The 27,833-nt window shown below is 51.7% G+C and overlaps 2 protein-coding genes across 3 annotated transcripts; both read right to left on the reverse strand.

Moving 5' to 3' along the window:
• Positions 1-249: 249 nt before the first annotated feature.
• LOC148816637 (uncharacterized) lies at positions 250-10,513 on the reverse strand. The gene is made up of 4 exons (XM_088939930.1): positions 10,354-10,513; positions 8,645-8,755; positions 7,720-7,768; positions 250-1,419 (listed from the first exon to the last, which is right to left on the reverse strand). Exons 1-4 carry the CDS (start codon positions 10,405-10,407, stop codon positions 1,292-1,294), a joined length of 342 nt encoding a protein of 113 aa, XP_088796056.1. The 5' UTR covers positions 10,408-10,513; the 3' UTR covers positions 250-1,291.
• A 1,775-nt stretch (positions 10,514-12,288) lies between these two features.
• On the reverse strand, positions 12,289-26,390 carry LOC148816638 (E3 ubiquitin/ISG15 ligase TRIM25-like). 2 transcript variants are annotated; one of them, XM_088939935.1, is made up of 10 exons: positions 26,320-26,390; positions 22,823-22,903; positions 21,755-22,337; positions 20,301-20,396; positions 19,156-19,389; positions 17,838-17,997; positions 17,376-17,432; positions 16,008-16,064; positions 14,473-14,547; positions 12,289-13,637 (listed from the first exon to the last, which is right to left on the reverse strand). In XM_088939935.1, the coding sequence occupies exons 3-10, from the start codon at positions 22,274-22,276 to the stop codon at positions 13,102-13,104; spliced, it is 1,737 nt and encodes a 578-aa protein (XP_088796061.1). In that variant the 5' UTR covers positions 22,277-22,337; positions 22,823-22,903; positions 26,320-26,390; the 3' UTR covers positions 12,289-13,101. The 2 variants fall into 2 exon arrangements, with proteins under 2 accessions (XP_088796061.1, XP_088796062.1); XM_088939936.1 differs by lacking the exons at positions 22,823-22,903; positions 26,320-26,390 and having other exon boundaries at positions 21,755-22,396.
• Positions 26,391-27,833: the final 1,443 nt, after the last annotated feature.

The following is a 27,833-nucleotide window of genomic DNA, read 5'->3' on the forward strand; positions in this document are numbered from 1 at the left end:
AGCTTATGTCATGATGATCCACTTTTTCAGTCGTCTGTTTAACAATGACTGATACAGTGAAACCAATTTCAGCTGTTCCTATTATTTTGGCATACTCATCTAGTCACAGAACACAGGGGTATGCTTAATTGTGAAAATCAGCACCCATGGCAAAAAAAAAAACAACAAACCAACTATAACATCACCACTCCATCTACTGTAACTTCCCACTGTTGGGGAGAAAAAAAAGACTGGTTCAGACTGAAGTTAGTTGGTAATTTTTACTATGTATACAATACAGTACATCAGGAGAGAAAGCCCTTTCCCCAGTGACAACGTTTCAATACCTGAAATGAGTCCATCAGAGTGAAAGCTTCTGGACCGGTGATCAAGCAGTGCAGCGTGTGCGTATTCTTCCCACAGTCTCGCTCTAACTAGCGTGTGCACTGGACTCTAGCCAGGGAGCATCACTGCCCTTCGCCTGTGGGGAAAACAATGCTCCTGCGATGATGTGGCGGGACCTGACTTACCGGGCGTCACAGCCGAGGGGAGCAAAGCCCACGCTGAGGCAGAAAGCTCATGGTACACCAGGCCCCTTCAGCATGTTCCAGCAGACAGGCTGATGGCAGGCCGTCTGCTCCAGCCACTGGTAGAGAGCTGCGGAGCAAGTCAACTGGGTGGCGAAATGCACACTGCTGCCATGTGGTACACACAGCTGACTCGCAGCTTACGCTGGGGTGAGGGATTCTGAACAGCACTAGGGCCAAATTCACATACTGTCTAGTTCAATTTTACCCTAGTTTATAACCTCCCCCCCATTAATCTCTTATGGTAACACAAGATATTACATAACAGTAAATTACAGTAAGTAAGATGAGGGTACAGGGTCACTAACTAGCTCTGGTAGGCATGCTTAATACATCTTTCAGAGATTAGAACCCCCCCAACACACACTTTTTTTTGTTTTCCGGAGCCAACCATGCGAGTTGAGAGCACAAGTTGCGAGTCTGCTGTACAGTGCAGTGTGTCTGCAGCTATGTGCAGGGGATCAGGGTGGTCAGTCTGTGGATCATCAAGGACGCGCAGGCGTGATTTGGCTCCACGCCTCAGAATGGGAGAATGCTGGTAACCCCGGTAGCCAAGTATGGGTGCGACTGACTGGGGGGGAAACTGGTGCTTGTGTGGGGCGGATGTCCTGTGATGGGGAATATTTGCTCAAAGCTCTTGCGACTGTGGCGGACAGGCGAGCGGACCCACGATGGAAACGGGCGTGCTCTGCCAGGACACATCGGCGCAGCGCCTGACGCCGGGCCTATTTCCCATCCTTGTGCTGCTTCCTCTGCTGGTACTTCCGGTACTGCGTCTGGATGGTGACGGCCGCCTTCTCCGGCGAAGCGGGGGCCCCCGCGTGCCACTGTCCGTTCTGCCGGCTGCCGGAGCCTGCGGGAGAGAAGAGAGAGACATCATAGCAAGGACTGGGAGGGGGACAGGTTGCAAATGAAAATGGGGCGCAGCAGTAGCCTGCGTTTGAAAACCAATTCTGCAGCTTGCTTCAAAGACACTCCATCAGGTGTGAAAGTGAGGCACACGGACGCTGGCAGACTGAGTGCGAATGAAGATCAGAGACGCACCATGAGACAATGACAGCGAGAATGGCAGATACATGAATCCTTGGCCACCCATACCAGTAAGCTTTGCTCAAAAGCACTGGTAACCATGAAGGACCTTTCCAAGACTGTTTTTTCTTCTCTGGTTTAACTACAGCAACTATTTTTCCTAATAACCACAATAATGGGGCAGCAAGATCACTTACAAGACCACCTCTGACTTCCAGCTCACCTGAGGCAGCGAGTGCAAGGAACTCCAGCCTCTTGCTAAACCCTGCACTGACACATCCGAAGTCCCAGAGTGCTTTTCCATTGGTTTTTATCTGGTACATCTCTCGTTACTTGAGAGCGTCCTGAAAACTTCCTTCTTTGAAAAAAATAACCGGCATAACAAGGCTGCCTCACACCCCTTAGATGCCACTATACTTGTGCAGAGCGGCACTACACTTGACACGACAGCACAGCAAGGAAATCCCAGGAGGCATCGGTCCAGGCTGGGACACAAGGGCTGGGAATTAGGGATTAAGGATGGAGACTCAGCAATCCAATTAGCATCGTCATTCTAGCTCAGATGACGGCAATCTGTTTTATCAGGCTTTGAGATGAAGACGGAGAACCGCTGGTTGTCAGATGTCTCAATTTAGGGTGTGGACAATGTGCACTGACTAAATACTGCAGTGTGGTGATATTTTATACACATCCTGTTGTAAACCGCTACGCACAATCAGTGCATTTATACTCTACAGTGACCAATACGGTGGAAGAAAGAGTCTTCAACGTGTCAGTGTTCTGTACAACCTACAGTGCATCTGGTCAGTTGTATTTACCGATACCCAAGGTGCAGCTGTTGGCAGGTTCTGTGAAACTTGTGATAATAGTTGACCAACCCCAGGTATGACTGCAGTTGTAAGATCGAACCTTTTGCGGCTCTGGTGCTCTCAATGCTGCTTCCACTTTTCCTGTGACCACAATATGAGACTTCACTTTTTATGAAATTTGCACGTGGTCTTATTCTCTCACAATCCACACTCTCTGAGCCTGGCAAGTGCTCTCTCTAAATTTTCCAAGTATTCTCTATCATGTTTGCCCATCACAATAATATCATTCAGATAACTCTGTGTACCTGGAATTCCCCTCTGCCATATAGCTGGGGCTGATGGCACCCCCAAAATTAGGTGACTGTATCGAAACAGGCCTCTGTGAGTATTCATTGTCAAATATTTATTTGATGATTCTTTAATCTCCATTTGAAGATATGCCTAGGCATATTTCAAACTTGGAGAACCACTACCCTCTGCTAATGCCACTAAAACACCTTCTCTACAAGTGTAATGAACACTGTAAAGTACAGGATTTCTGGCATCATTAAAAACTCCACAAAAGACACCAGCCTTTCCTCTCTTTGGGATTGGAACTAGTGGAGTCGCCCAGTCACTCCTTTCAATTTCAGACAAGATGCCCCCTTTCTCTAAATGTTGTGATTGTGCCTCCAGCTTGGGACAAACTGCACAAGGTACAGGACCTGCCTTGTGAAAGGTGGGACGAACCCTCTCATTAACTTCAGTTATTGCCTTAATACCCTTCAAGGTTCCAATGCCTTCCTTAAACACATCTCTGCATCAGCCAGTAATTGCAAACGTCTCTGTTCAGGGGGTTTGTTGCTCTAAGACCCAATATTCAGTGCCTAGATGGAGCTCCAATCAAACGACTGAATCAACCACTCACAACGTAACACTACAGACCCTATTTTGCCCGCACAAAAAGGCCTATCTTGTGTGTTTTTCCGATGTAGGCTACCTTCAATTTTTCCAGGAAAGGGCACAGTCTCACCAGTGTAAGTTTTAAGCTTTAGTGATGCTTGTTCCAATGGCAGCTTTTCAAACAGTCTTTTGTAATCCGCCTTAGAAATCACTAAACGAGCTGACCCTGCGACCAGCTCCATTTTGACTTTTACGGTCCAGATTTTTCTCCCATCCTCCTCCCCAATGCTATACAGTTCCAAGGATCCCAGATCACCCTCAGCCGAGTTTGCATCACTTACTGATGAGTCTTGTTCAACTTCGGTCACTTTTTGTACTTCAGAGGTTTTTTTCCTTTTGTCTGTAGCTGCTCTACACCCTTTCTCGGCGTGTTTAAACCAACGCTCGCCGCGGTCATGACAGCACTTGCCACAGCGACACTAAGGCCGCCTTTTCCCAGTAACCTTAACAGAAAATCGTATGTGCATTACACTCTGCCATTCAGATGCTTCTTTTACCGTTTCCACCGAAATTGCACTATTTAAAGCCTATGTAAGTGCTCCAGCCCGGCGCCAAACCGACAACGCTCCGATAAATCTGCGCAACTCGGCGAAATTTTCCCCATACGCTTTCATTGTGTGACTGGTTTCGCTCATGAAACCCATATTCCCCAAGTAGGAACAATGGTTTGGGTTTAAATGATTATGCAGGGCATCCAAAATTTCTATAACGGTCTTTTCGGAGGGTTTTTGGCGGGGTTCGCAAACTACCCGACAAGCGGTTTCCCGTCGTCAGCCTCGCACTAATGTCCCGCCCTTTCACTACATATAGCTCAATCCTCGTTCAAGTCAGCAAATTCATTACTATTCATTCCAAATACGACCCGCCATTATCATTTTTATTCGGGTAAATAATCACTGTTCACACTCCCTTGCAATTAAGCGCGAAATCCGCGACAGTGACTCACGTTTCTCTTCACCATCTCTGGTCTGTTTCTTTCTTTCATACAGCAAGACTGATGCGTCCTTTCATCACCGACGGCTTGAGGAACATCCTCGTCGCCAATTTCTGTTTATTCACTTACAGAACTACGCAAAAAAAAAACAACAACAAACAAACCGTAAGAGACAGGGCGCCCGTTAACGCGCCTTTCGCGAGAACTTTCTCCGACTCATCACTAACCGTGAGATCAATGCGCGGGCGCGTACACGCAAAAGAATGGTGAAGTGATAAACATCCGCCAAGTAACTAGTCCTTCCAATGACACACGTATGACACAGACCCGCCAGTTTACCGAACCTGTCACCAGTTCTTCATCCCCCCCCGAACGCTCTTCTCCAAACGGGAGTTAGTTGGAACTGGTCTGAAAGAAGCGAAACAGCTTTCCGAGAAACGAAAAGAAAGCCCCCATCACTCCGATGGGACAACTTGGGGCTCTCTGCCCATCGGACCGACATGCGACGCTCCGCAGGACGGTATCCCTGCCGGACTGTCGCATCAGCTTAGAGACGGCACTGAAAGACCAGCCCCCGCCTCTTTGACAAAAAGCAGAACATGGTTATGCTCAAATTGACCGTGAAGCTCTGAGCCTGGTGTGGGGTGTTATGGATACCACCATTACTACCTCTATGGTCAAAAATTCACCTTAGTGACTGACCACCCCCCTCTGGTGTCTATTTTCCCCACCCACAAAGGGGTGTCCCAGTAAGGTGGGCACTCTTTTTTTAGGGGCTCATGCTTACAATACTGAACTCAAGGGCACATGAGAAAGCAGGGTGGGGACCACACCCCTACCCCCCTCAATGGTGTAGAGAGGGTGAGCAGCTTCACCTTCTTCGCTAATGATTGAGCGTGGTCCCAGCATGCAACTGGAGCTTCGAAGAAGGCTCAACGGCCCCTTTACTTCCTCCGACAGCTGAAAAAAATACGGTCGGTCTTCGAATGCCCGTCCCACGTCCTCCGGGTGCGCTCTTGAGAGTGTGCCCGCGTGTGGGATCAAGGGATCAGCCGTCAGATTCCTGAACTCTACCCCATCACTCACACTGATGGGGGCTTTTAAAAGTTGGACGTTATTTTAACTGCGAGAGCAATGTTCGGTAGGGATGCGGCGACACCCATCTCCTCTTTATTTATACAGCTCGAGCTTTCTTCTCCCCTGGCAGAAGACGACCAGGAAGACCAACATCGCCGACAGAGAGGGCAGTACAGGAGTGTTACAGGAGATACGAGTGTTGCTTTACATTGTCTGAGAGAGAGATTGCAGGGGGAGGGGGGGGTCAAAGATTTTCGGAGTCTGCTGCTGTCACACCTGGGGACTCAGGCGTCTCCCAGGTGGAAGAAGTGCAAACTCACAGTGAGCCACACTTCCCATAATGCACGCGGCCTTCTTTACAGCCCTCTGTGTGTGGAGAGCATACTGACGCCAATCGGATTTCCCCCAGTTCCCCACCTATTACAATTAACAGCGCTGATCCACTGCTCACCCGACTTAGAATATTTAATGGTAAAATGCCGACCCTTCTACCTACCTAGGGAATTCACGTCGGTCATTATTACCGCTGTATACATACCTCCTAACGCTAATGCTAAGGAAGCAGTCAAAACGCTATCCAAAGCTATTGGTAAACAAGAATCAGCACACCCTGATGGTGTTTTTATTATTGCAGGCGATTTTAACCAGGGAAATCTGAAATCAGTCCTGCCTAGCTACAACCAACACGTTGACTGCCCCACCAGGGGAAACAACACACTTGACCTTGTTTATACTAATGTACCTGGTGCTTACAAAGCAGTACCTCACCCCCCTCTTGGGCAATCTGACCACATCTCCCTGTTCCTACTCCCAGCCTACAGATGACTTCTCAAACGCACCAAGGCTCCAGTTAAAACTGTAAAAACATGGACCAAAGAGGCAGAATCAATGCTTCAGGACTGTTTTGAGTGCACAGACTGGAGTGTGTTCAAAGATGCAGCCTCCCACGGATCCCACACCGATATTGACATGCATGCATCAGCAGTCGCCAGCTACATCAGCAAATGTGAGCGTTAAAAAGATACGCAAACTCCCGAATCAAAAACCTTGGATGAACACTGAGATCCGCTCCCTGCTCGAAGCCCGTGATGCAGCCTTCAAATCTGGTAATTAATAATAATAATAATTGCTTACACTTATATAGCGCTTTTCTGGACACTCCACTCAAAGCGCTTTACAGGTAATGGGGACTCCCCTCCACCCCCACCAGTGTGCAGCCCCACCTGGAGGATGCGACGGCAGCCATAGTGCACCAGAACGCTCCCCACACACCAGCTCTCAGTGGGGAGGAGAGCAGAGTGATGAAGCCAATTCATAGAGGGGGATTATTAGGAGGCCATGATTGGTAAGGGCCAATGGGAAATTTGGCCAGGACACCGGGGCTACACCCCTACTCTTTTCGAGAAACGCCCTGGGATTTTTAATGACCACAGAGAGTCAGGACCTCGGTTTTACGTCTCATCCGAAGGACGGCGCCTGTTTACAGTGCAGTGTCCCCGTCACTATACTGGGGCATTAGGACCCACACAGACCGCAGGGTGAGCGCCCCCTGCTGGCCCCACTAACACCTCTTCCAGCAGCAGCCTCAGCTTTCCCAGGAGTCTCCCATCCAGGTACTGGCCAGGCTCACACCTGCTGAGCTCCAGTGGGGCTGCCAGCTGGGAGTTGCAGGGTGATATGGCTGCTGGCTAATGAGGAAGAACTGAGAGGGGCTAGGAAAAAATTAAGAGCTGGCATAAAATCTGCCAAGAAACAGTACAAATCCCAGATAGAACACCACTACAACACCAACGCATGTGGCAAGACATAAATACAATCTCAAGCTACAGGAGCAAAACAAGCCCTGTAAGCGCTACTGACCCCTCTCTTCCAAACAAGCTCCACACCTTCTACGCACGCTTCGAAGCTCAAAACCCTGAACCAGCCACCTGGACCACCGACTCCCCTGCCACCCCACCCCCCACACTGTCCAAGCTAGATGTGTGGAAATCACCAAGTAGAGTGAACACACAGACAGCTGCTGGACCTGATGGTATCCCTGGCCTGGTACTCAGAACATGTGCCTGGCAGATGGCTGATCTTTAACCTGTCCTTGGCCCAGGCCACTGTACCTAGCTGCTTCAAGACGACCACCATCGTGCCAGTACCGAAAAAATCAGCCCCCACATGCCTGAACGAGTACCGCCCTATTGCACAAACCCCCATCATAATGAAGTGCTTTGAAAAACGACTTATTCCACACATTAAAGCCAGCATTCCAAAAACACTGGATCCTCTCCAGTTTGCCTATCGCACAAACCGCTCCACAGAGGATGCAATCTCTAGAGGGGAGGGCGGGGGGTTGTGTTTTTCTGGAACTTACCCTTCCGGTGCCCGCCGGGGGCAGGGTCCCTCTGCGAGCCGCCTTCTCTCTGGAGGGAGAGGAGACAGGGCGTGAGCGGCGGGCGAGAGCGCGGCCCAGAGCGAGGCCCAGAGCGGAGGCCCAGAGCGGAGGCCCAGAGCGGAGGCCCAGAGCGGCAGGCGACAGCGAGGCCCAGAGCGAGGCCCCGAGCGGAGGCCCCGAGCGGAGGCCCCGAGCGGAGGCCCAGAGCGGCGCGGCCCAGAGCGGCGCGGCCCAGAGCGGCGCGGCCCAGAGCGTAGGCCCAGAGCGGCAGGCGACAGCGAGGCCCAGAGCGTAGGCCCAGAGCGTAGGCCCAGAGCGTAGGCCCAGAGCGTAGGCCCAGAGCGTAGGCCCAGAGCGTAGGCCCAGAGCGGCAGGCGACAGCGAGGCCCAGAGCGGAGGCCCAGAGCGGAGGCCCAGAGCGGCCGGCGACAGCGAGGCCCAGAGCGGAGGCCCAGAGCGGCCGGCGACAGCGAGGCCCCGAGCGGAGGCCCAGAGCGCGGCCCAGAGCGCGGCCCCGAGCGGAGGCCCAGAGCGCGGCCCCGAGCGGAGGCCCAGAGCGGAGGCCCAGAGCGGAGGCCCAGAGCGGAGGCCCAGAGCGCGGCCCAGAGCGCGGCCCAGAGCGCGGCCCAGAGCGGAGGCCCAGAGCGCGGCCCAGAGCGCGGCCCAGAGCGCGGCCCAGAGCGCGGCCCCGAGCGGCGAGGCCCAGAGCGGAGGCCCAGAGCGGTGAGGCCCAGAGCGGAGGCCCAGAGCGGCAGGCGACAGCGGAGGCCCAGAGCGGAGGCCCAGGGCGGAGGCCCAGGGCGGCGCGGCCCAGGGCGCGGCCCAGGGCGCGGCCCAGAGCGGCGCGGCCCAGAGCGGCGGCCCAGAGCGCGGCGGCGGCCCAGAGCGCGGCGGCGGTCCTGACCTCGTCCACGCGGCTCCCGCGGCGGTTCTGCGACACGTACTGGACCTGCCAGGGCAGCGGCTGGTACACCATGTAGGGCAGAGGGTCCGGGCGGAGCCACCCCGAGCCCACCTGGGAACCAGAGAGACAGAGGTGGGGGGGGGGTTAGCGGGATGGCAGAAGAGCCCGGAGTCCATCAGAGTTCATGTTGCAAAATTTAAAAAAAATCAGCAGCTTCTGCAAGCTTCGTTTCCGGGACCCCGACAGCCAGGGTCCCTCGTACAGCAGTACGGTTTCACATCTCGCGTCCGATTTCGCTACATAAAGTGGGAACAGGGGCTCTAGGGTCTAAAGGAAAAGGGCGAATTCCGGCTGTGTACGTCCTTCTGCACGGAGAGCTGCTGGCAGCAAGAGAGGGGAGCTGGACCTGGAGACGTGAATTTAGTTAAGAGACCCAAGGAGCTGCACGTTGTACCCAGGGCATTAGTAACTGCTTCAGGGATTGTGCAGACAACAGTTCTGGTACAGTTTACTTTGGGACGACTCCCAGGTACATCAAATAATAACAACAACAACAACATCACTTTATTAGCCCTATACAATTTCTTGCATGAGGAATTTGTCTTTTCGCAGACCCCAGCTTGCTCTCCATGAGACACACAGACAGGGAGAGAAGCTGGGGGTCAGAGCGCAGGTTCAGCTATTTTATAGCGCCCCTGGAGCAGTTGGGGTTAAGGGCCTCACTCAGGGGCCCAACGGAGTAGGATTCCTCTGCTTTAGGATTTGAACCGGCAACCTCCCAGCCACAGGGGCAGATCCTGAGCCACAGAGCCACCGCTCCACCATCTCAACGGGTCTCCCTCTACTGAGGTGTGGGCTATCGCACTGCGGCCGGCCGCACGGGCACACAGAGTGGCCATCGTGTCCTGCAGAGAGGACGCCCACAGCTGCAGCACGTGGAACAGCAACAGAGAAACACAGCAGAGAGGCACCGAGTGAGCAGACTGGTGAGCCATCCCCATGACCTGAAAAGAGCTCTGAGTGGAGCGTGCAGAACAGCACTATGCAGGTGTAAGCAATTATTGTTATGATGATGAGGAGGAGGAGGAGGAGGAGGTGTGGGGTCGATTACTCACTGCAGGTGCTGCTGTTTGACCCCGAGTGAGGTTCTCTATGTACCCCAGTAGCTCCAGCCCCCCCTGCCTCCCCATGAGCCCTGTGGATCCTCCTCATTAGGGGTGATCAGGTGGGGGGCGGTCTAGTCCGATAAACACTACAGAAGCCACCATCAACCCCAGCCTGCAGTGTCGTGTGGCTCTGGTCTGGACCCGACCTGTTTATCACGGCGACGCGATCGAATTCTAACGCCCACATCCAAAATCTGCCTTATCTCCATCATCCCGGTCTCATCCCTCAGGCAGCAAAGGTATCAAGATCTTCCTGGATCTCCTGCACGTTGCTTTCCAGGAGAGCAGGGCACGGGGGGGGACATCGTTTCCGATCAGCAAACGAGAGCAAGCCATCGTGAAAACTGAGACACTCCAGTCTTTTCCCCGTCCCGCAGAGAATGATCTCATTCTGATCACATTAGATGGAGCCTCTCTCCATCAGTGATGACTTTTAAGAAGGCCTAAAATCTTACTGTTTTTTTTTTTCCCCTCTTCGATGCTGAAGGAGTTTACCCTGCCAGACCTCAGGAGAGCGTCGCCGTGCTTCGTCGAGGGCCTCACCTGCTCCGCCGCTCGCACCATGAAGTACATCACGGTCAGCATCGTGGCCAGCATCCTGACGCACCTGGACGGACAGCAGCCAAGCAGCGATCCCGCAGATCCAGGAACGGGAGAGGAGAGGAGAGGAGCCTCGCGCAGCAGGGTGAGGGGAAGCCGACGTGGGCAGGTGGAGGAGGGGGGGAGAGAGAGAGAGAGAGAGAGAGTCACAAGCTGGTGCAGACTGAAGCACGCCCACGCCAGGTTAATTCCTGCAAATCAGCTTTGCGGCCCCAGAATAGAGCAGCACTCCTGCGTAGTCGTTGACTCAGTTCTGGCGTTGCTAATCCCACAGTACTCCACCTCTTGTAACCTAGCAGCTGTCGCGCCACACGCTGCCTCCCTGTTCAACAGCCGGACGACTCGGTGACACACCTATAGCTCGTGGCTGGCAGACGGACTGGACTGAGCTGTCCGTGAGCGGCGGCTCTTCTGTTAGACCTGCAGACAGGCTGGAAGGAGCCGGATCAACTGTACTCCAACTGGCTTAAAACAGGGGTCTGTAACCCCGGTCCCGGAGAGGCCCGCTCCAGTGACTCCAGGGGTCTGTAACCCCGGTCCTGGAGAGGCCCGCTCCAGTGACTCCAGGGGTCCGTAACCTTGGTCCAGGAGAGGCCCGCTCCAGTGACTCCAGGGGTCCGTATCCCCGGTCCCGGAGAGGCCCGCTCCAGTGACTCCAGGGGTCTGTAACCCCGGTCCAGTGACTCCAGGGGTCCGTATCCCCGGTCCCGGAGAGGCCCGGTCCAGTGACTCCAGGGGTCCGTATCCCCGGTCCCGGAGAGGCCCGCTCCAGTGACTCCAGGGGTCTGTAACCCCGGTCCAGTGACTCCAGGGGTCCGTAACCCCGGTCCCGGAGAGGCCCGCTCCAGTGACTCCAGGGGTTCGTTACCCTGGTCCCGGAGAGGCCCGGTCCAGTGACTCCAGGGGTCTGTAACCCCGGTCCAGTGACTCCAGGGTTCTGTAACCCTGGTCCAGGAGAGGCCCGCTCCAGTGACTCCAGGGGTTCGTTACCTTGGTCCAGGAGAGGCCCGGTCCAGTGACTCCAGGGGTCTTCCCAGTTGGAAGGGATCTCCGAGTCGTCAAAATATTCAGCTCTTTTGCCACTTTCTAGACCTTAAATCAAATTTCAATCAATCGTCCCATTAGATCCCATTTTGCGATTCAGAAGAAGGCACCAAACGTGCAGTGAGCAGTCCTAGGACCCTGTAAGCAAGCAGGCTTGTGAATCCATCTCTTTTAATCCAGTGGAAATATTGCTCTCCACTTGGAGGCGGTTTTCCAGACAAACACTACTTACTTGTCAACTCTGCATGCAAACGTCAGGCTGCACAACCTGTGCTTTTTCCCCCACTCGTCCATCACTACGGTGACTAGTGAGCAGGAAGGGCCGCTTCACGTAATTATCTGTGGGGACTCTTGCCCTCGTTCCACGGCGAGCCCCGCAGTTTGCAAAAACACGGTCGACTTTCGCACTTTTCCAGTACTTTCGCAGTGTTCGCCATTTTGTGCTCAGTTCGAAATCTGTAACGTTTTTTTTTGTATACCGTCAACGAATGGTGGTAGACCTCTCTCACCTCACCGGTGCAGGGCTGGCGTAGACCTCTCCGCCTCTCCCGCGGACAGACTTGAGAGCTCAGTACTGAGGCGGCGAAGAGCATCCACACAGAGGGCGACACCTGTGTGGAGAGACCAGACTCCAAGGGGACACCAAACTTAGACATCGGGGCTACACCACGCAAATCCTCTCTCAGCTGCGAACCCATTTTCATCCGCATTTCAGAGCTCTCGCACGCAATCCCCCTAATTTCTCCATTAACGACCCACTTCAATAAAGACCCACCCTTTGATGTTGTCGGATGAATATTAATAATAAACAGCAACACGCAGGCCACGCGAACAATCCTTCAACACCAGAAAACCTTTATTATTCCTTATTGGGCATGCATTAAAAATCACATCCATAAAAAAAACAAAAACAAAATCAGAATATAGTCCTTCATCACACCATCTGATCACATTCAAATTCTCCATAACAATCTCTGCTAGCACGGACATGTCAGCTCCATTGCAGGTGGAATACAGCGAGTGTACATGAATCAAGATTTGTTAGATTAACGTCGATCCAATTAATTCATGTACACAGTGAGCTCGCATTAAAGAAAGCTTATATTTATGCCAGTAAAAGGAAGGTTGTACATGCAGTATAGTGTACGGAGCCTTTAGTTTAACCTACGCATAATTCAGAATCCCCACAGAAGCACAAAGCTGATTGTGTAGAGATTCCTTTACCACAACCACAGGCTACCCACAGCACGGATTCGTATGAAACCCACCAGGCAAGTACAGATACAAAAAAGGCGGAATCTCTCTCATCATCTCTCCGAAAATCATTAGAATGGAGGACGAAAAGGAGAGCACAAGTACAGAAGAGCTACAGTGACATCCGGCGCAAGAGCAAGAGTGAGTGGCTTTCAAGTATCTAGAATAAAAGCTCGTGAAAGGCGCACGCGGGAAACGGCAGCAAGACAGCGCGACTGGAGCTTTGCCGAGCAGACCCCCGTCACGAAAAAGTGCCGAAAAGAACGTCTCGCAAGCCTAGGCTGCGCCCGGATGGGATGAGTCGTGCCGATTCTCCGGAATCCCACCTGGAGGGACGGATTCACTCTCCAGGGAAGCTTGATCCCCAGTTTGGGGGGGGGGGGGGGGGGGGGCCTAGTCCAGCGGGCAAAGGCTCACGCTGGAGCCCACAGTGGAGCCCAACCGGAACCCGGGGTACAGGGGCTCGGCGAACGCGGCCCGGACTTTGTGCAGCAGCGTCACGCCCTCCGCGACGCCATAGAACGCCAGGACCCCCGCCCCGTGATCCAGAAAGACGCCCACCCGGGGGCCCCCGGCGCGGCCGCCCGCCGTCTCCTTCCCGTCGTGCCAGAGGGAGCAGCCGGAGCCCGAGCAGTACAAGCTCCAGGACCTGTCGTTGTGGCCCAGCCGGCTCTGGGGCCCGGCCCCCTTTCTGCCCATCCCCCGGTAGCACGCCCCGATGGAGACCTTGGGCCCGGTCCACTCCACCTCCCAGTAGTGGCGCCCCCCGGCCAGGCCCTGCCGGCACAGCACCTGGCGCCAGTAGTCGAAGCGGTCCGGGTGCTCGGGGTGGGGCTGGGCCTCGCGCCTCAGCCTGCCCCTGCGGTCGCCCTCCGCCAGGCCCAGGTGTCTGAAGGCGGTGTCCGGATCCAGCGACAGGGGGCAGGCGTCTGTCCGGAAAGAAAACCTGGGTGAGCCGGGACGGGAGAGACTTCTTCCCGATCCGCGGCCCGGCTGCGCTGGAACGGGCCCTGGACAGGAGCCCATTGTGAAAGACCACAGACCATGCAGTCCCTGCTCTGACTGGATTCATTGTACCTGCAACCCAGCAGGGTGTGCCTGGATTCACTTCTGAAACTAAAAAACTAAAAGCTAGATTAACGTCGATCCAATTAATTCACGTACACAGTGAGCTTGCATTAAAGAAAGCTTATATTTACACCAGTAAAGGAAGGTTGTACATGCAGTATAGCGTACGGATATACACTATCCATTTTCAAACCACTAGGCAATGCAAGGGGTAGGGGTGTTACCCCGGTGTCCTGGCCAAATTCCCCCCTGGCCTTCACCAGTCATGGCCTCCTAATAATCCCTATCTCTGAACTGGCTTCATCACTCTGCTCTCCTCCCCACTGAGAGCTGGTGTGTGGGGAGAGGACTGGAGCATCATCCAGGTGGGGTGCAGGGGATCCACAGGTGATGGGAAGTGTTATATAAGCATAAGGATTATTTATCCCAGCATTCAACGGGCATAAGGGAGGGTACCCCCTGGACAGGGTGCCAGTCCGTCGCAGGTCACACACACACTCATACCAGGGCCAACTTTCCCAGAAGCCAATTAACCTACTAGCACATGGGAAGAACACGCAGACTCCACACAGACAGCACCCCAGGAACTGAACCCAGGGCCCCAGCGCTGCGAGGCAGCAGTGCTCACCACAACGCCACTTTGCTGTTTGAGTATCATTTCTAGAATAGCCCAAATTCCAGCAGAAACAGACTCACATTTTAATAACTCTTCTCTGGTTCTGGGCTCCTGAAGTTTCAAACCGCACAGTGCGTCCTCCTCCGCTGGGGATACTAAAAAGAAACGGGCATTAGCAGATAAGAGCACCGATGTCTCGATTCAGACACGCAAAGGAGTCCATCTGTCTTCTCCAGTCACCAAGACTCCACCTGAGCTCCCTGTAGAGCTAAAAACTAAATCTGATCCGAATCAGATCAGAAGTAGTAAAAGATCTTAGGAGGCTGCCAAATGATGGAACCCATCAGATTTATTCCCCTGTGGTCTCAGTTTTCATTAGGCTATTACTTGGTTTTGATTATTCAAAGGTAATAATAATAAACTATTTTATATAGTGCCTTTAAAGGTGGCTTCTCAAAGAGCTTTACAGAATGATAACAACAATAAATAAAAAGAATACACAAGATGAAAACACAATTACAATATAGAGAGGAGACCGTGGATGGTGGTAGTAAGAGAAGCAGAGGGGTGAAGAATGGAACCAGTTCAGTAAAGGCTCTTCTGAAGAAGAGGGTTTTGAGTCTGGATTTGAAGGAGTTTAGAGAAGGTGACTCTCTGATATCCTTGGACAGAGAGTTCCAGAGCTTGGGGGCGCAGCAGGAGAAGGCCCTGTCACCCATACAGTGTAGACGGGCTTGGGGGACAGTAAGGAGACCATAGTTAGAAGAGCGAAGGTTGCGAGGTGGGGAGTAGGGTGATAATAGTTCAGACAGGTACTGAGGTGCCAAGCCATGCAGAGCCTTATAGGTGAGCATGAGGATTTTAAAGTCTACATGGAATTTGACCGGAAGCCAGTGCAGGGACTCCAGGATAGGAGTAATGTGGTCACTTGCACTAGACCTGGTCAGGGTCCTGGCTGCTGAGTTTTGGACATACTGCAGTTTGTTCAGAGTAGATTTAGATACCCCAGCGAGTAGAGCATTACAGTAGTCAATTCGAGAGAACACAAATGTGTTGATCAGCTTTTCAGCCACAGTTAGTGATAGCATAGGGCGCAGTCCAGCGAGATTTCACGAGGAGCACCGGTATAACTTGACGCCCCGAAAACAACACGAAAAACAGGAAGAGAGAAAAATGCAGCGCTAAGGGCCAAATATAGAACTTGAAAAAGGGTCAGTCTGTCCCGGCGGAGACGCGCAGCGGGACAGACAAAAAGAAAAGAAAAAAAATGAGGGAGAAACCGCTTGGTTGCGGACCCCTCTGGGACTGCCGTTGGAAGCTGCAGGCGTTCAGTGCGTCTCATCCCCGATCAGCCATGGTTACAGAGACAACGCCTCCGCGCTCAACACGCCCCCGCGTCATGCCACAAAACCCCTCTGTGAACAGGCTTGGGCAGGAGCCTGTGCCCGTCTTTACCTACTGCAACCACACTTCCTTCCCATCACCCAAGCCTCTTCAGTGAAAAGCCCTTTTTTGGCCTCCAAAACCCCGCTGACAAGTCACGAGCGAACTGCAGCCGATTTTTGGAAACTGGGAGGCTCGTATGTACTCAGCGAGGATTTGGGGAAAAAGTCACCTGGCGTGCAGGTAGCCGAGGCTCCGGAGTCCACAGTCCCAGCTGGATCACAGGCCCCTGTGAGGGGAAAAAGCAGAAGGAAGGAGCTGGGATTCAACTCCCAGGACTGTCCTGTAGTGACAGGTCTATCCTAAAGTGGTCAACAGGGCCCTGAACTGTCACCTTCTGTACACTATGACCAGGCAACAGAATGGAGTTCAAGGACACAAGCGATTTGGAACAGAAGGGGTGTAAAGCACCATTAATATTGAAAACACCCTCAGGAACCTCTCCAGGAATGGGAGGGAATTCACTAGGAACAGAGAATGAGCTTCTAATTGCACAGAAAAAGACACAATCCCTCCCCACTGCTAGACCCAATTGGTAATTCACATGCTGACCACCAGAGGTCACCAACTAGCCTCCTCCTGCGCACAAGGCACAGTACATATTAATCAGCAGGCATTTCGACACATCTCTGCGGTCCATTACACTTTGTGCGATTCTGCTTTAACAACCCAGGGGTGTGAAGTTCCAGATTTTCCGACTCTGGAAACCTTGAATCCTTTGACGCCCCCTGTGATGCTTCTCCATCAGACCCACCTTTGTGCTTCAGAGAGAGAGAAAGAGAGTCGAGCAGTTTTCTCCAATTCCCCCACTGCTCACCTTTAACAGGTCTCGTTTCAGATGCGTTTCGGTTTTGCGATGGAAGGGGAAAAAAAAAAACCTTGCAGCTGTGCTTTTCGAGCTCCGACACTCCCGATTCAAGGAAAAAAAAAACGTTCTTGCCATGTCATCTACGGGCTCATCAGTATAACAGCGTTTGAAATCCGCCATGAATTCACAGATCATTAAAACTAGACGATCGTTTTAGAAGTAATGAAGAAATTAAGTGCTCGTAAGCGGTTTGAAAATGAAAGATTGTGTGAAATGGCATTCAGGATTTCCTGAAAGGCTGTAAAATTGTAGTGTTGTTTAATAGTCCAGTTCCCCGTGTGGTACTGAAGGAATCTTTGATTACAGATGTTTTTATTACACTGTAGTATATGTAGTAGGATCATGATACCCATTATGAAAACAGTAGATATAACGCTTTCTGTTAAACGGTCATTTTTAGGAACAAAATGTTGCAGTTTAATAAAGCTTGTTAGTTGAACAAGATATTTCTAAAGTGAAACCTTGAACCCAGGCTGAAGAGAGCGGCAGAACGGAACTCACATTTTTGAGTTCCACTGTTACCATTCCTACCTCCTGCGGATCAGGTCTTTTCATTACGGTTCAATGAATCGGCAGGAAAACTGCACCTTCGAACTGGATGTGAACAGAACTTTTTTAAAAAAAAAATACAGATTTCCTGCAGGAAGAAATAACTCAAACCGGAAGTCCTACCATTTGCACACACGTCCGTGTCCCCAGGGCTCAGGGTATAAACCGTCGTCTGCTTCACTAGATGAAAAGACAAGATTTACCGACAACCTTAGCATTTTTCCAGGGAAAGATCATTTCTCTGCAAGTTTGAAAAAAAAAAAAAACCGAAGTCAACTGGGATTATAAATCAGGCGTGCTGTACTCAACATGCGGAAAAGCATGCCCACAGCGAGAGCAACGAAAAGCAGACCTCCTCTGTGGTTTTCTTCTTATTCATTTAGAGTAATGCCAACTAACGGAGCAGCACGATTCAGAATTTCAGATGCCAAAGCAGAAATCTGAGCCTGGACATCTCTCATAATGTTCCAAAACCGGCTGCCTTTTACATCTAAATCACATAACAAAAAGGTTCTCCACCAATAGAAATGTCCCTTTTACTGCAAAAGAGGGGGAGAAATTCAGTCCCGAACGGCTCTGGGTCACCTGTCTCGGAGATCTTGGCCAATTCCTCATTGCAGACCTCAACCACCCTCTCCCGGAGACCGGAGACCGCTCTCCTCACCGCCGTGAAGGACAGGTCGGGACCCGGGACGATGCCGGGAAGATCCGCAGGCTGCAGGGGAGCGCAGAGAGTGTGGAAGTTCTGGAGGGAGAGAAAGAGAGAGTGGGTTTTTCCCCCCCCCTCCCAGTGAAACCACAGGGCTCGGCTCGGGCTTGTGCTAAACCGGTCGCTCAGCGGCCCAGGGCCCCAGGATCGTTCGGGAAATCTCCGTGAAGGTACCGTATTAGAGGGATTTCTCAAGCTGCAACTGATCAAGATGACCTTATCAAAAAAACCTTAGTTTAAGGACGGAATTAAGGTCAGAGGGATGGAAAAAAAAAAAACAGGCGTGCTGAGCTGGACAGGTTTTAGAGCTGTGTGGGAGGTAATGTTACAGCTCGCTTTCTTCTTCTTTATTCGGACTACAAACGCACAAAAGTGGAAATTTAAGAGGTACCGATAACTAAATCCCTTCCCTTTGCTCCCCTTGTACTGAAACTACTGAGCTCCCCCCCCAGCATCTCGCTTACGAAGCTGGTCGCATTTAAGAAATGCTCTCATGACGCAAATCCTGAATCTGGGTGGGGGGGGGGCTCCAACTTTGCTTTATACAACTATAACCCCCTCCTGCACTGCCCCCCCGCCCTCACAAGAGCCTCTTGTTGACTCAGCCTCATTATCGGCACCATAAGAGTTTATTTCTAGGACAGGCTGGCGATCTGATGGCACATCTTCGCTGTAGTGACTTAGTCACAATCCACACGGCAGGACGATTCCAAGTATAACTCATTGGGGGGGGGGAAACAAGGATATACTGTGGACAGAAATAAGACAGGAATGCTGTTGCAATTACGTTTTCAAGATCCAGCTCATATAAAGATTAAAAATTAAATTAGATTAAAAATCCCTGGGCGTTTCTCGAAAAGAGTAGGGGTGTAACCCCGGCGTCCTGGCCAAATTTCCCATTGGCCCTTACCAATCATGGCCTCCTAATAACCCCCCCTCTCTGAACTGGCTTCATCACTCTGCTCTCCTCCCCACTGAGAGCTGGTGTGTGGGGAGCGTTCTGGCGCACTATGGCTGCCGTTGCATCATCCAGGTGGGGCTGCACATTGGCGATGGTGGAGGGGATCCCCATGACCTGTAAAGCGCTTTGAGTGGAGTGTCCAGAAAAGCGCTATATACAGTAAGTGTAAGCAATTATTATTATTATTATAAAGGGAGAAGGGCAAGCATGTTCATTGAGTGAAGGTCCAGTACCTGCAGAAAACGGCTGTGATCCTCTGTATGAGAGAGCCGCTCCATCTCCGCCTCTCTCCTCTGAAGCTCGCAGACCTTCTGCTCCAGGCGCTGGATGAGGGCCTCCGTTAGGCCGGCAGCGTCTTCCTCGTGCCCCACGAGGAGCTCGTCCACCTTCAGACGGGCGCTCTGGAAGAGACCGATCAGCTCCTCGAAGACCTCCCCGCTCTGTTCCCGGGCTGCGCGAGAAGAGCTCTGATCGAGAGGACAGACCGCGATCACCATGGCAGAATCTACAGGCTTGACAGCTGGAGGAACTGGGTACTTTAGTCCGAATACGACACTTCCTGCTGGCTTCAGGTCTAAAGCGTCTTGGCTGTTGCATTAGAGAACTTACTCCTATCCTGGAGTCCCTGCACTGGCTTCCTGTCAAATTCCGTGGACTTTAAAATCCTCATGCTCACCTATAAGGCTCTGCATGGCTTGGCACCTCAGTACCTGTCTGAACTATTATCACCCTACTCCCCACCTTGCAACCTTCACTCTTCTAACTCTGCTCTCCTTACTGTCCCCCAAGCCCGTCTGCACTGTATGGGTGACAGGGCCTTCTCCTGTTATGCCCCCAGGCTCTGGCACTCTCTCCCCAAGGATATCAGAGAGTCACCTTCTCTAAACTCCTTCAAATCCAGACTCTTCAGAAGAGCCTTTACTGAACTGGTTCCATTCTTCACCCCTCTGCTTCTCTTACTACCACCATCCACGGTCTCCTCTGTATGTTGTAATTGTGTTTTATCTTGTGTATTCTTTTTATTTATTGTTGTTGTCATCCTGTAAAGCACTTTGAGAAGCCACCTTTAAAGGCGCTATATAAAATAAAGTTAATTATTACTGAAAGGGGGGGGGCTGAAAAAGATCGTTGTCTGATTTAACAGACATTTGGCAGCAATGGACACCTCCATCTCCCTCTCACATGAGGAAAAGGCTCATCATGCCTGCCAGAAGAGCCCAGCAGGACACCGAGTCCTGGTGTAGCTGAGAGGTACTCAGTGATAGGGGGAGGAGTCGCCTGCAGGAAACGTGGGCGATTTGCGGTACGCAGGAGCCACAAGTGAGGAAAAAGCTTCCAAAAAAAATGGGTCGGATTATGCACGTTTCCGAGCGCTCACCTTGTGCGTTCTCGCGGCTCGCCTCAGCTCCCACAGCTCGCCCTCTCCGCGCCGGATCGCCGTCCGGGTCTCCTCCTGCGCTGCCCTGAGCTGCTCCTGCGGACAGGGGAGACGTGGGGACACGCCTGAGCCGAGCCCCTCTGGAAAGGCAGTGTGCAGCTGCTACATACACATATTAGACAGCGCCGTGTCCGGGCCCCTAGGGCAGCCCACGCCTTTGCACCATCGGAGTAGAGGAGTCCATTGCCAGTTGTACACAGGCAGTGGAATTCTTAACCGCGCTGATCCCTCGGGACACGCGCAGACAACACCGCACAATGCAGACGGTACATTGCAAACATAAATAATACAACCAGAACAACAGATATGTCCAGGGCGGAGACACTATACTGCAAAAAGCATGAGACATAAAACCAAGGTCCTGACTCTCTGTGGTCATTATAAATCCCAGGGCGTTGCTCAAAAAAAGTCGGGGTGTTACCCCAGTGTCCTGACCAACCTTCCCCCTGGTCTTTCCCCAATCATGGCCTCCTAATAATCCCCCTCTCTGAACTGGCTTCATCACTCTGCTCTCCTCCCCACTGAGAGCTGGTGTGTGGGGAGAAGACTGGAGCATCATCCAGGTGGGGCTGCACACTGGTGGGGGTGGAGGGGATCCCCATCACCTGTAAAGAGCTTTGAGTGCAGTGTCCAGAACAGAGCTATAGTAATAATTCCTTACAATTTTATTATTAAATACGTAGTAGAAAAAAAAACCATGGTAGACTATGCAAAAAGTGCATAGTGAAGCTGTGTATTGAGTCTGAAACCCTGCAGTTGGCTGTTGAGGATTCGTACTGCAGTGGGATAGAAGCTGTTCTCGAGTCTAGTGGTCCTTGCTTTAAAAGTGGGGTACCGCAGGACCTCTGAACAAAGAGAGAACAGATTTTCAGAACTGGGTACTGGGGTCTGAAGCCCATCAGACAGCTTGTGTGCCAGCTGACCTGGCGCAAATTCAGAAACGAATCAAGATCAGCCCTACAAGTAAATCAGTGTTGATACAATAAGCTTCACGTGGATATGAGATGGCATTTTTTAAGGCTGCGTAGTTAAAGGGTTAATTCGAGGCTGAAAAGAGGAGAAAGGAAACGCAACGTTTCCTTTCTCCTCTTTTCAGCCTGGAATTAACCCATTACTCGTCCCTATCCCCCAAGGAGCTGCGAAACCTGCCAATAGCATTCTCTAATACAGCACCCGGACATCTGTTGTCTTTACGACAGATCCACGTTAGAAAGATGCTTTTTAATTTCTTACCCCACCCCACCCCACCCTCGCACCCTCTCTTACTACTTTGAATCAATTCTAAAAAAGCGCCGCTCTCCATATAATCCCCATCAAACAGACCCCAGTCGTCCAGGGATGGCGACCAGCCGAAAGAGAGCGTCTCGGACGAGACCGGCCCCGGCCCCTCTCACCTGCTTCTCCGCCCTCCCCGTAGCGGCCGAGACCGCGCGGTGCCCGCGCCGCCTCTGATCAGGGCTCTGCTGCTCCGGCTGGTCCGGCTGCCCGCCGGGCGGCGCGGTGCGGTGTTGCCGCAGGGCCGGGGAGCTGCGGTGGGCCTGGAGGTGGGCCTGGCAGTAGGAGGCCACACACACCAGGCAGGACCGCACCGCCGGGAGCTTGTCCCGGGGGCAGACGTCACACAGCACGGTGCCGGGCCCGGCGGGAGGAAGAGGAGGAGGAGGAGGAGGACCCCACTCCTTCAGCCTCTCCACCACCTCCACCAGCAGGGTGTTCCGGCCCACCACGGGCCGCGGGGAGAAGGTCTGCCGGCACTGCGGGCAGCTGTAGACGCCCGCCGCCGCGCCCCCGTCCCAGTGGCGCTCGATGCAGCCCCGGCAGTAGCTGTGCCCGCAGGGGATGGTCACGGGATCGCGGAGGAGCTCCAGGCACACCGAGCAGGAGAACTGCTCCTCCCCCCAGCCGCCCGAGGCCATGGCGCTGGCGAGTGAGGGGTCAGGGGTCAGGCAGGGGTCAGGCAGGGGTCAGGCGCTCTTGCTGGGGGAAAAAAAAGCCAAAATAAAGGGAATAAAGAGCAGAAAGGCATGTACTTACAGATTCACAGTTTCCTCCTGCAAGATGTCAAGATTATTCAATTCTGCCTCTGCCACCGTTCTGTTTTTTGCCCACTGCTCGTGCTGACCTGTATTTAAGCTGCTGTTTTGGGGGTTTCCTTAATTAGGGTGACCGGACCTCCCCTTTCTCCCCGGACACGTCCTCTATTTGAGACCTGAAATATCCGTCCAACCGGGATCGATAAAATTCCCCAAAAATTGGCCAGGATTTTGCGTCAACAAACATAGAAATATGTTTGTGCCTGTCCGTTCGTTCGTTCCACGCATTACCGGTGGGTGTTTTGAACAGCGTACGCAGCGTAGCTTGAAAAGGGCGTGTGTGGCCATGACAAGTAACACTGTTTCTCTTGTCTCCTTATATTTCAAAATGTTTAGTTAAAAAAAAACCCCAAAATACGGTCACCCTACCTTAATGTCTTGGTCTCGGAGCACACGGCCAGCTGCGCCCAGGTGCACTGCAGCACTCGCGACAAGATACACCGGGCTGGGCTGAAGGGCAGGAGGCCCAGCAGAGAGAGAGAGAGAGAGAGAGAGAGAGAGAGAGAGAGAGAGAGAGAGAGAGAGAGAGAGAGAGAGAGAGAGAGAGAGAGAGAGAGAGGGGGTGGAGACGGGGTCTTCAAACTGGCCCGACAGCCTTTCAGACCGCTTCAGCGCATTAGGAATTCGGAGCAGGGGCAGAAGCCAAGCTCGGGAGGGGCTCCGAGGAAATTCCCCAACGGCGAACTCCAATGCCATTCTTCGCCCAGCCTCCCCGGGGAAGCGAGATTCCCCGACTTCACGCCAGCGGCATGCGCCCGGACCGGTCGGGCGACGTTCCCGAGATGGGGAAGACCGCCTCGGGGGCGCTTTTCCAGGCGGAGAGGGGGAGGAAGGGGAGAGGAATCCGGAAGAGGTAATCTTTCTAAAAGACGGGGGGCAGAATTGAGCTCAGGCTGCACGGGATGGGCCATTCAGACCATGGGGCTGGAGTAACTGACTAAGCACGAGACAGTAACATCGCGCTGTTAATGAGGAGGCCTCTATGCCAGCAGCCAGACCACCCTGCAGCTCCCAGGTGGCAGCCCCACTGGAGCTCAGCAGGGGTGAGCCTGGCCAGTACCTGGATGGGAGACTCCTGGGAAAGCTGAGGCTGCTGCTGGAAGAGGTGTTAGTGGGGCCAGCAGGGGGCGCTCACCCTGCGGTCTGTGCGGGTCCTAATGCCCCAGTACAGTGATGGGGCATTGTAAAAAAGATATCATACTGTACAAAGGTATACTGTAAAAAAGCTATATAAGTGTAAGCCATCATCATCATCATGTCCCTTGGTCCTTCTACCAACTAGCCCGACAAGTAGATGGCAGTCAATGGACAAACTTGTCCTGAAAGATGTGAAGGTACTGGCTTCCACAACATGGCAGGGTAGCTTGTTCCACACTCCCGCCACCCTTTGTGTAAAGGGGAGCCTCTGGTTTGCACTTTTAAATGCACAAACATGGAAATACTTTTAGCACAGAACAGCAGAGGGGCCAGTACCTCGCACTATGGAGAAACTCACCAACAGAAGGAGTAAAATGTCATATTTTACAGGCTCAAATGCCTAATGGAGATCTAAGGAAGTTTAAAGAGTCTGGACTTAAAATAACAGCTGGAACGCTAATATCCTCACAAGGAAAAAAAAGGGATGAGCTAATTAGCACCAGTATTATCCAAAACCAGGTGAGACAGTGGTTAGCATTTCATCTGCCCCATGATGGACTGGCGTCCCATCCAGGGTGTACCCTGCCTTGTGCCCAATGCATGCTGGGCTAGACTCCTGCCCCCCAGTTGCCCTGTACTGGATAAAACAGAAAGTGGACGGATGAAATATCCAAAGACATCTTAAGTTTTACAGGCACCGGTGCGCTGCAGAGGTATTAAAATCTCAGAAATCCGTTTAAGTAGCAAACGGCAAAGGTTAGAGAAACAAAGAGGAAAATAAGCCAAGGAAATGGGGGGGGGGGTAATATGGTCTTTACCAATAACAGCAAATTTAAGGATTTTACAAATTCCTAAAACATTTAGGCATTACAGAAAGTACAACACACAAAACAGAATTCAATCTAAAACTACATCACTGATTACTCATTTAATTACGACCCTTAAAAAAGCCGATTCAGCTTTGACGATTAAAAAACACAGAGGAAATCAGATGCATTTTTTTTCTTTTGCGTAGTTCAATATAAAGTTCGGTTTTAGACCAGCAAGTCCCCGTACGTTATCACCCACCTCAGATCTAAACTAAAATCTCCGATCTGATCTGTGCGTCATCGAAACAGCTGCGGGAGATTAACGAGAGATGAGACTAGTCCTCAGTAACTCCTCAATTTAGAGCTCAGAACCTACTTTTTAGGATCGAGCTTGTCTGTCAACACACACAACTGTCTGACATCACAGCTTGTGTTAACTACAAATGCCACAACATAGAATGATATTCTTACCCTGCAGTTACTTTGATCTTTCCTCACAACAGCATCACCAATGTCTTCCAGCCCCACACGGGGAAAGTACTGCCATCAGGTCAACCCAAGAGCTGCAGAACCACCTCAAATCAAGAGACGCCAAATCTTTTGCTCAGGTGTTCTGAATTGTAGCCAATTTAGTCTCATTTAGTCAACCTGCTAAAAGCCTCCTGACAATGCAGGTCCTACACATTCCACAGGCAGGTGCTCGTTGACTGACCCAGCACTCCAGCCCACAACCTGACCCCCCTCACTCTCTAACGTCCCTCTACAGCAGGGATGGATAACCTTTTGTGTGGATTTTTTGCTTCAATCCTACCACACAATGATCAAAAGATCTGCGAAAGGACTTTTAAGACTGAGCCCTCTAGCATCTAAAGTATAACTTGTGATGCACCTGAAGAAGGCTCCGCAGCCGAAACCTTGCTTCCTTTCTTTTCACGATGGAATAAAACCGCTACCTGTTGCTTTGCAGTCTTTGCATGCTGACGCAGCCCCCTACTTGAAATAACTTATGATATATGCGTGTAATATATGTATTGAACATCAAAGTATCCTTTATAAGGGCAACGTATTCACAAAGGTTTTTACTTTAGGAAAACGAGTATTTTGATAATGGTAGCAGGAGATTGGATGTTTAATTGAACAGCTATGGCGCAGGTAAATTCACTGTGCTGATGAACGCTGGTTTATCAAGTCGGGGTCTCCTGTGAAAGTCACAGGCCCATAGGACTGGAACTAATACGATCTGTGCACCCATGACGCGCTGTCTGCAGCACCTGTGGGTGCACCCTGTTGTGGGACACTGTCTCATTCTTTTCTTAGAGCCGGGACAGGCATGTTCACGGGCCTGAGCACCTCATCCCAGCTCGTCCCATGAAAAGAGGGGGGCCTGGCCATGGGAACTGAAAGTCAGGACTGCCATTTCTGCTCGCTGGTCACATGATCAGATCACTTTATTGGCCCTATACAATTTCTTGCATTAGGAATTTGTCTTTTCACAGACCCCAGCTTGCTCTCCAGGAGACACACAGACAGGGAGAGAGCCTGGGGTCAGAGCGCAGGGTCAGCCATTTATACGGTGCCCCTGGAGCAGCTGGGGTTCAGGGCCTCGCTCAGGGGCCCAACGGATTCGGATTCCTCTGCCGGCCGCGGGATTCGAACCGGCAACCTCCCAGCCACAGGCGCAGATCCTGAGCCACAGAGCCACCGCTCCGCCCAATGAAATTGATCAAAACAGATCCACAGATCAGACAGATCACACGGATGATTCTGAGCTTCAGGAAGTCACAGATGCAGGGCTCTGGGCGTTGATGTGGATTCCACTATGTGCTCATCAGGACAATATGGGCACCACAAAGACAAACTCTCCCTCTCTTGATCTCTAGCGAGGTCCGCTAACGTGCACACTTCCACACTTCCACTCACCTGTGTATCGATGATTCAGATTGTCTTCTGCGTTTACTGCATTGGTAAAGTCCACTGGCCCTGGTTGCTGCTCTAACTGGTTCTGTTTCTTCATGCTATGGCTGCGTTGCCAATCTGGCCTGCCTGCTCACAACCAAGAAAAGAACACGGTGAACTGGCCAATCCCAGCTCCCGGAGCGAGTAAAAAGCATCACAGAAGTCTGCCTACAATCTCTCCACAGCTCACATGTGAACTGAACCAGCACGATGACTGCCGTGAAAAATCTTAACCGTACTGCATTTTCATTTCAAGCTGTTGCTTTTACGACCTGGGGAAATCGAACCAGTTTCCAGGCGGTCTCGAAAAGACTGCTGAGAGTCACCGTCTGGACCGCAGAGAAACCCCGCCTGTCGGCTGCTGCAGTTAAATTCGCTGTGCCCGCGAACACTTGAACGGGCCAAGATCCGTTCTGGAGCCCCGGACTGAGAGGGCCACAGCTGGAAGGCGAAGGGTGAGTCTGGGAGCTCCAGCAATATCATCTGCTGTAAAGCATCAAGCCTGAACTTCACACCAGTCAGTAGCAGAAATACTACTCGAAAAGAGTAGGGGTGTAACCCTGGCGTCCTGGCCAAATTTCCCCCTGGCCTTTACCAGTCATGGCCTCCTAATAATCCCCATCTCTGAACTGGCTTCATCACTCTGCTCTCCTCCCCACTGAGAGCTGGTGTGTGGAGAGAGGACTGGAGCATCATCCAGGTGGGGCTGCACACTGGTGGGGATGGAGGGGATCTCCATGACCTGTAAAGAGCTTTGAATGGAGAGTCCAGAAAAGAGCTCTAGAAGTGTGAGGAATTATTATGATTATTAAATAAACTGATACCTTTGGAAGCGAGGTCCCGCACTTTTTGTGCTGCCTTTGCATAACTAATCTTGTAATTTAGCATTGGATGTTTTCAGGACTCTTTCAGTATTCTTTGCTAAAAATGGTCAATTGAATTCTACCATTTGCTCCAGCAACAGCTCTTGTTATACTCTTGCGTACCTTCGTTTCCAAATGAATCTCACTGGGTCGCTGCATATTGAGTCCACTGTCTGGAAACACAACACATTTAGAGTACATAAAATGCACCCACACTTACTCACAATAATAGGAACTAAATTATTGAGTGAGGATTTATTTACAGAGAGGCGAGAGGAATATTTTATATATCAACCTTAATTTATATATAAATAACCCCCAGAAAAGGAATTATTATTAATGAGACTAAACATCATGGTGATTACGTTTGGTGCGAGCATAAAACTCCCAATTCCAGCTTTTGAAATGATTTTTATTCAACTCATTTCTAAAAGTTTTATTTTCTGTATTGAGTTTTTTTTTTTATGAGCAAGAAAAGCTGGTTACCCTTAACGAACTTCGCCCCTGTGGTTAATGAAAACTGTTTTTCTTTTCCCCTTCAACGCCACTCCGCGTTCTTTGATGAATGAGCACATGTCCCGCTCGCTCTGCTGAAGTTTCTTAAGTGCGTGGAGG

The sequence above is a fragment of the Atractosteus spatula genome, chromosome 22 (genome assembly GCF_055471065.1).
Source record: "Atractosteus spatula isolate fAtrSpa1 chromosome 22, fAtrSpa1.hap1, whole genome shotgun sequence".
In the NCBI taxonomy this organism is placed as follows: domain Eukaryota; kingdom Metazoa; phylum Chordata; class Actinopteri; order Semionotiformes; family Lepisosteidae; genus Atractosteus; species Atractosteus spatula.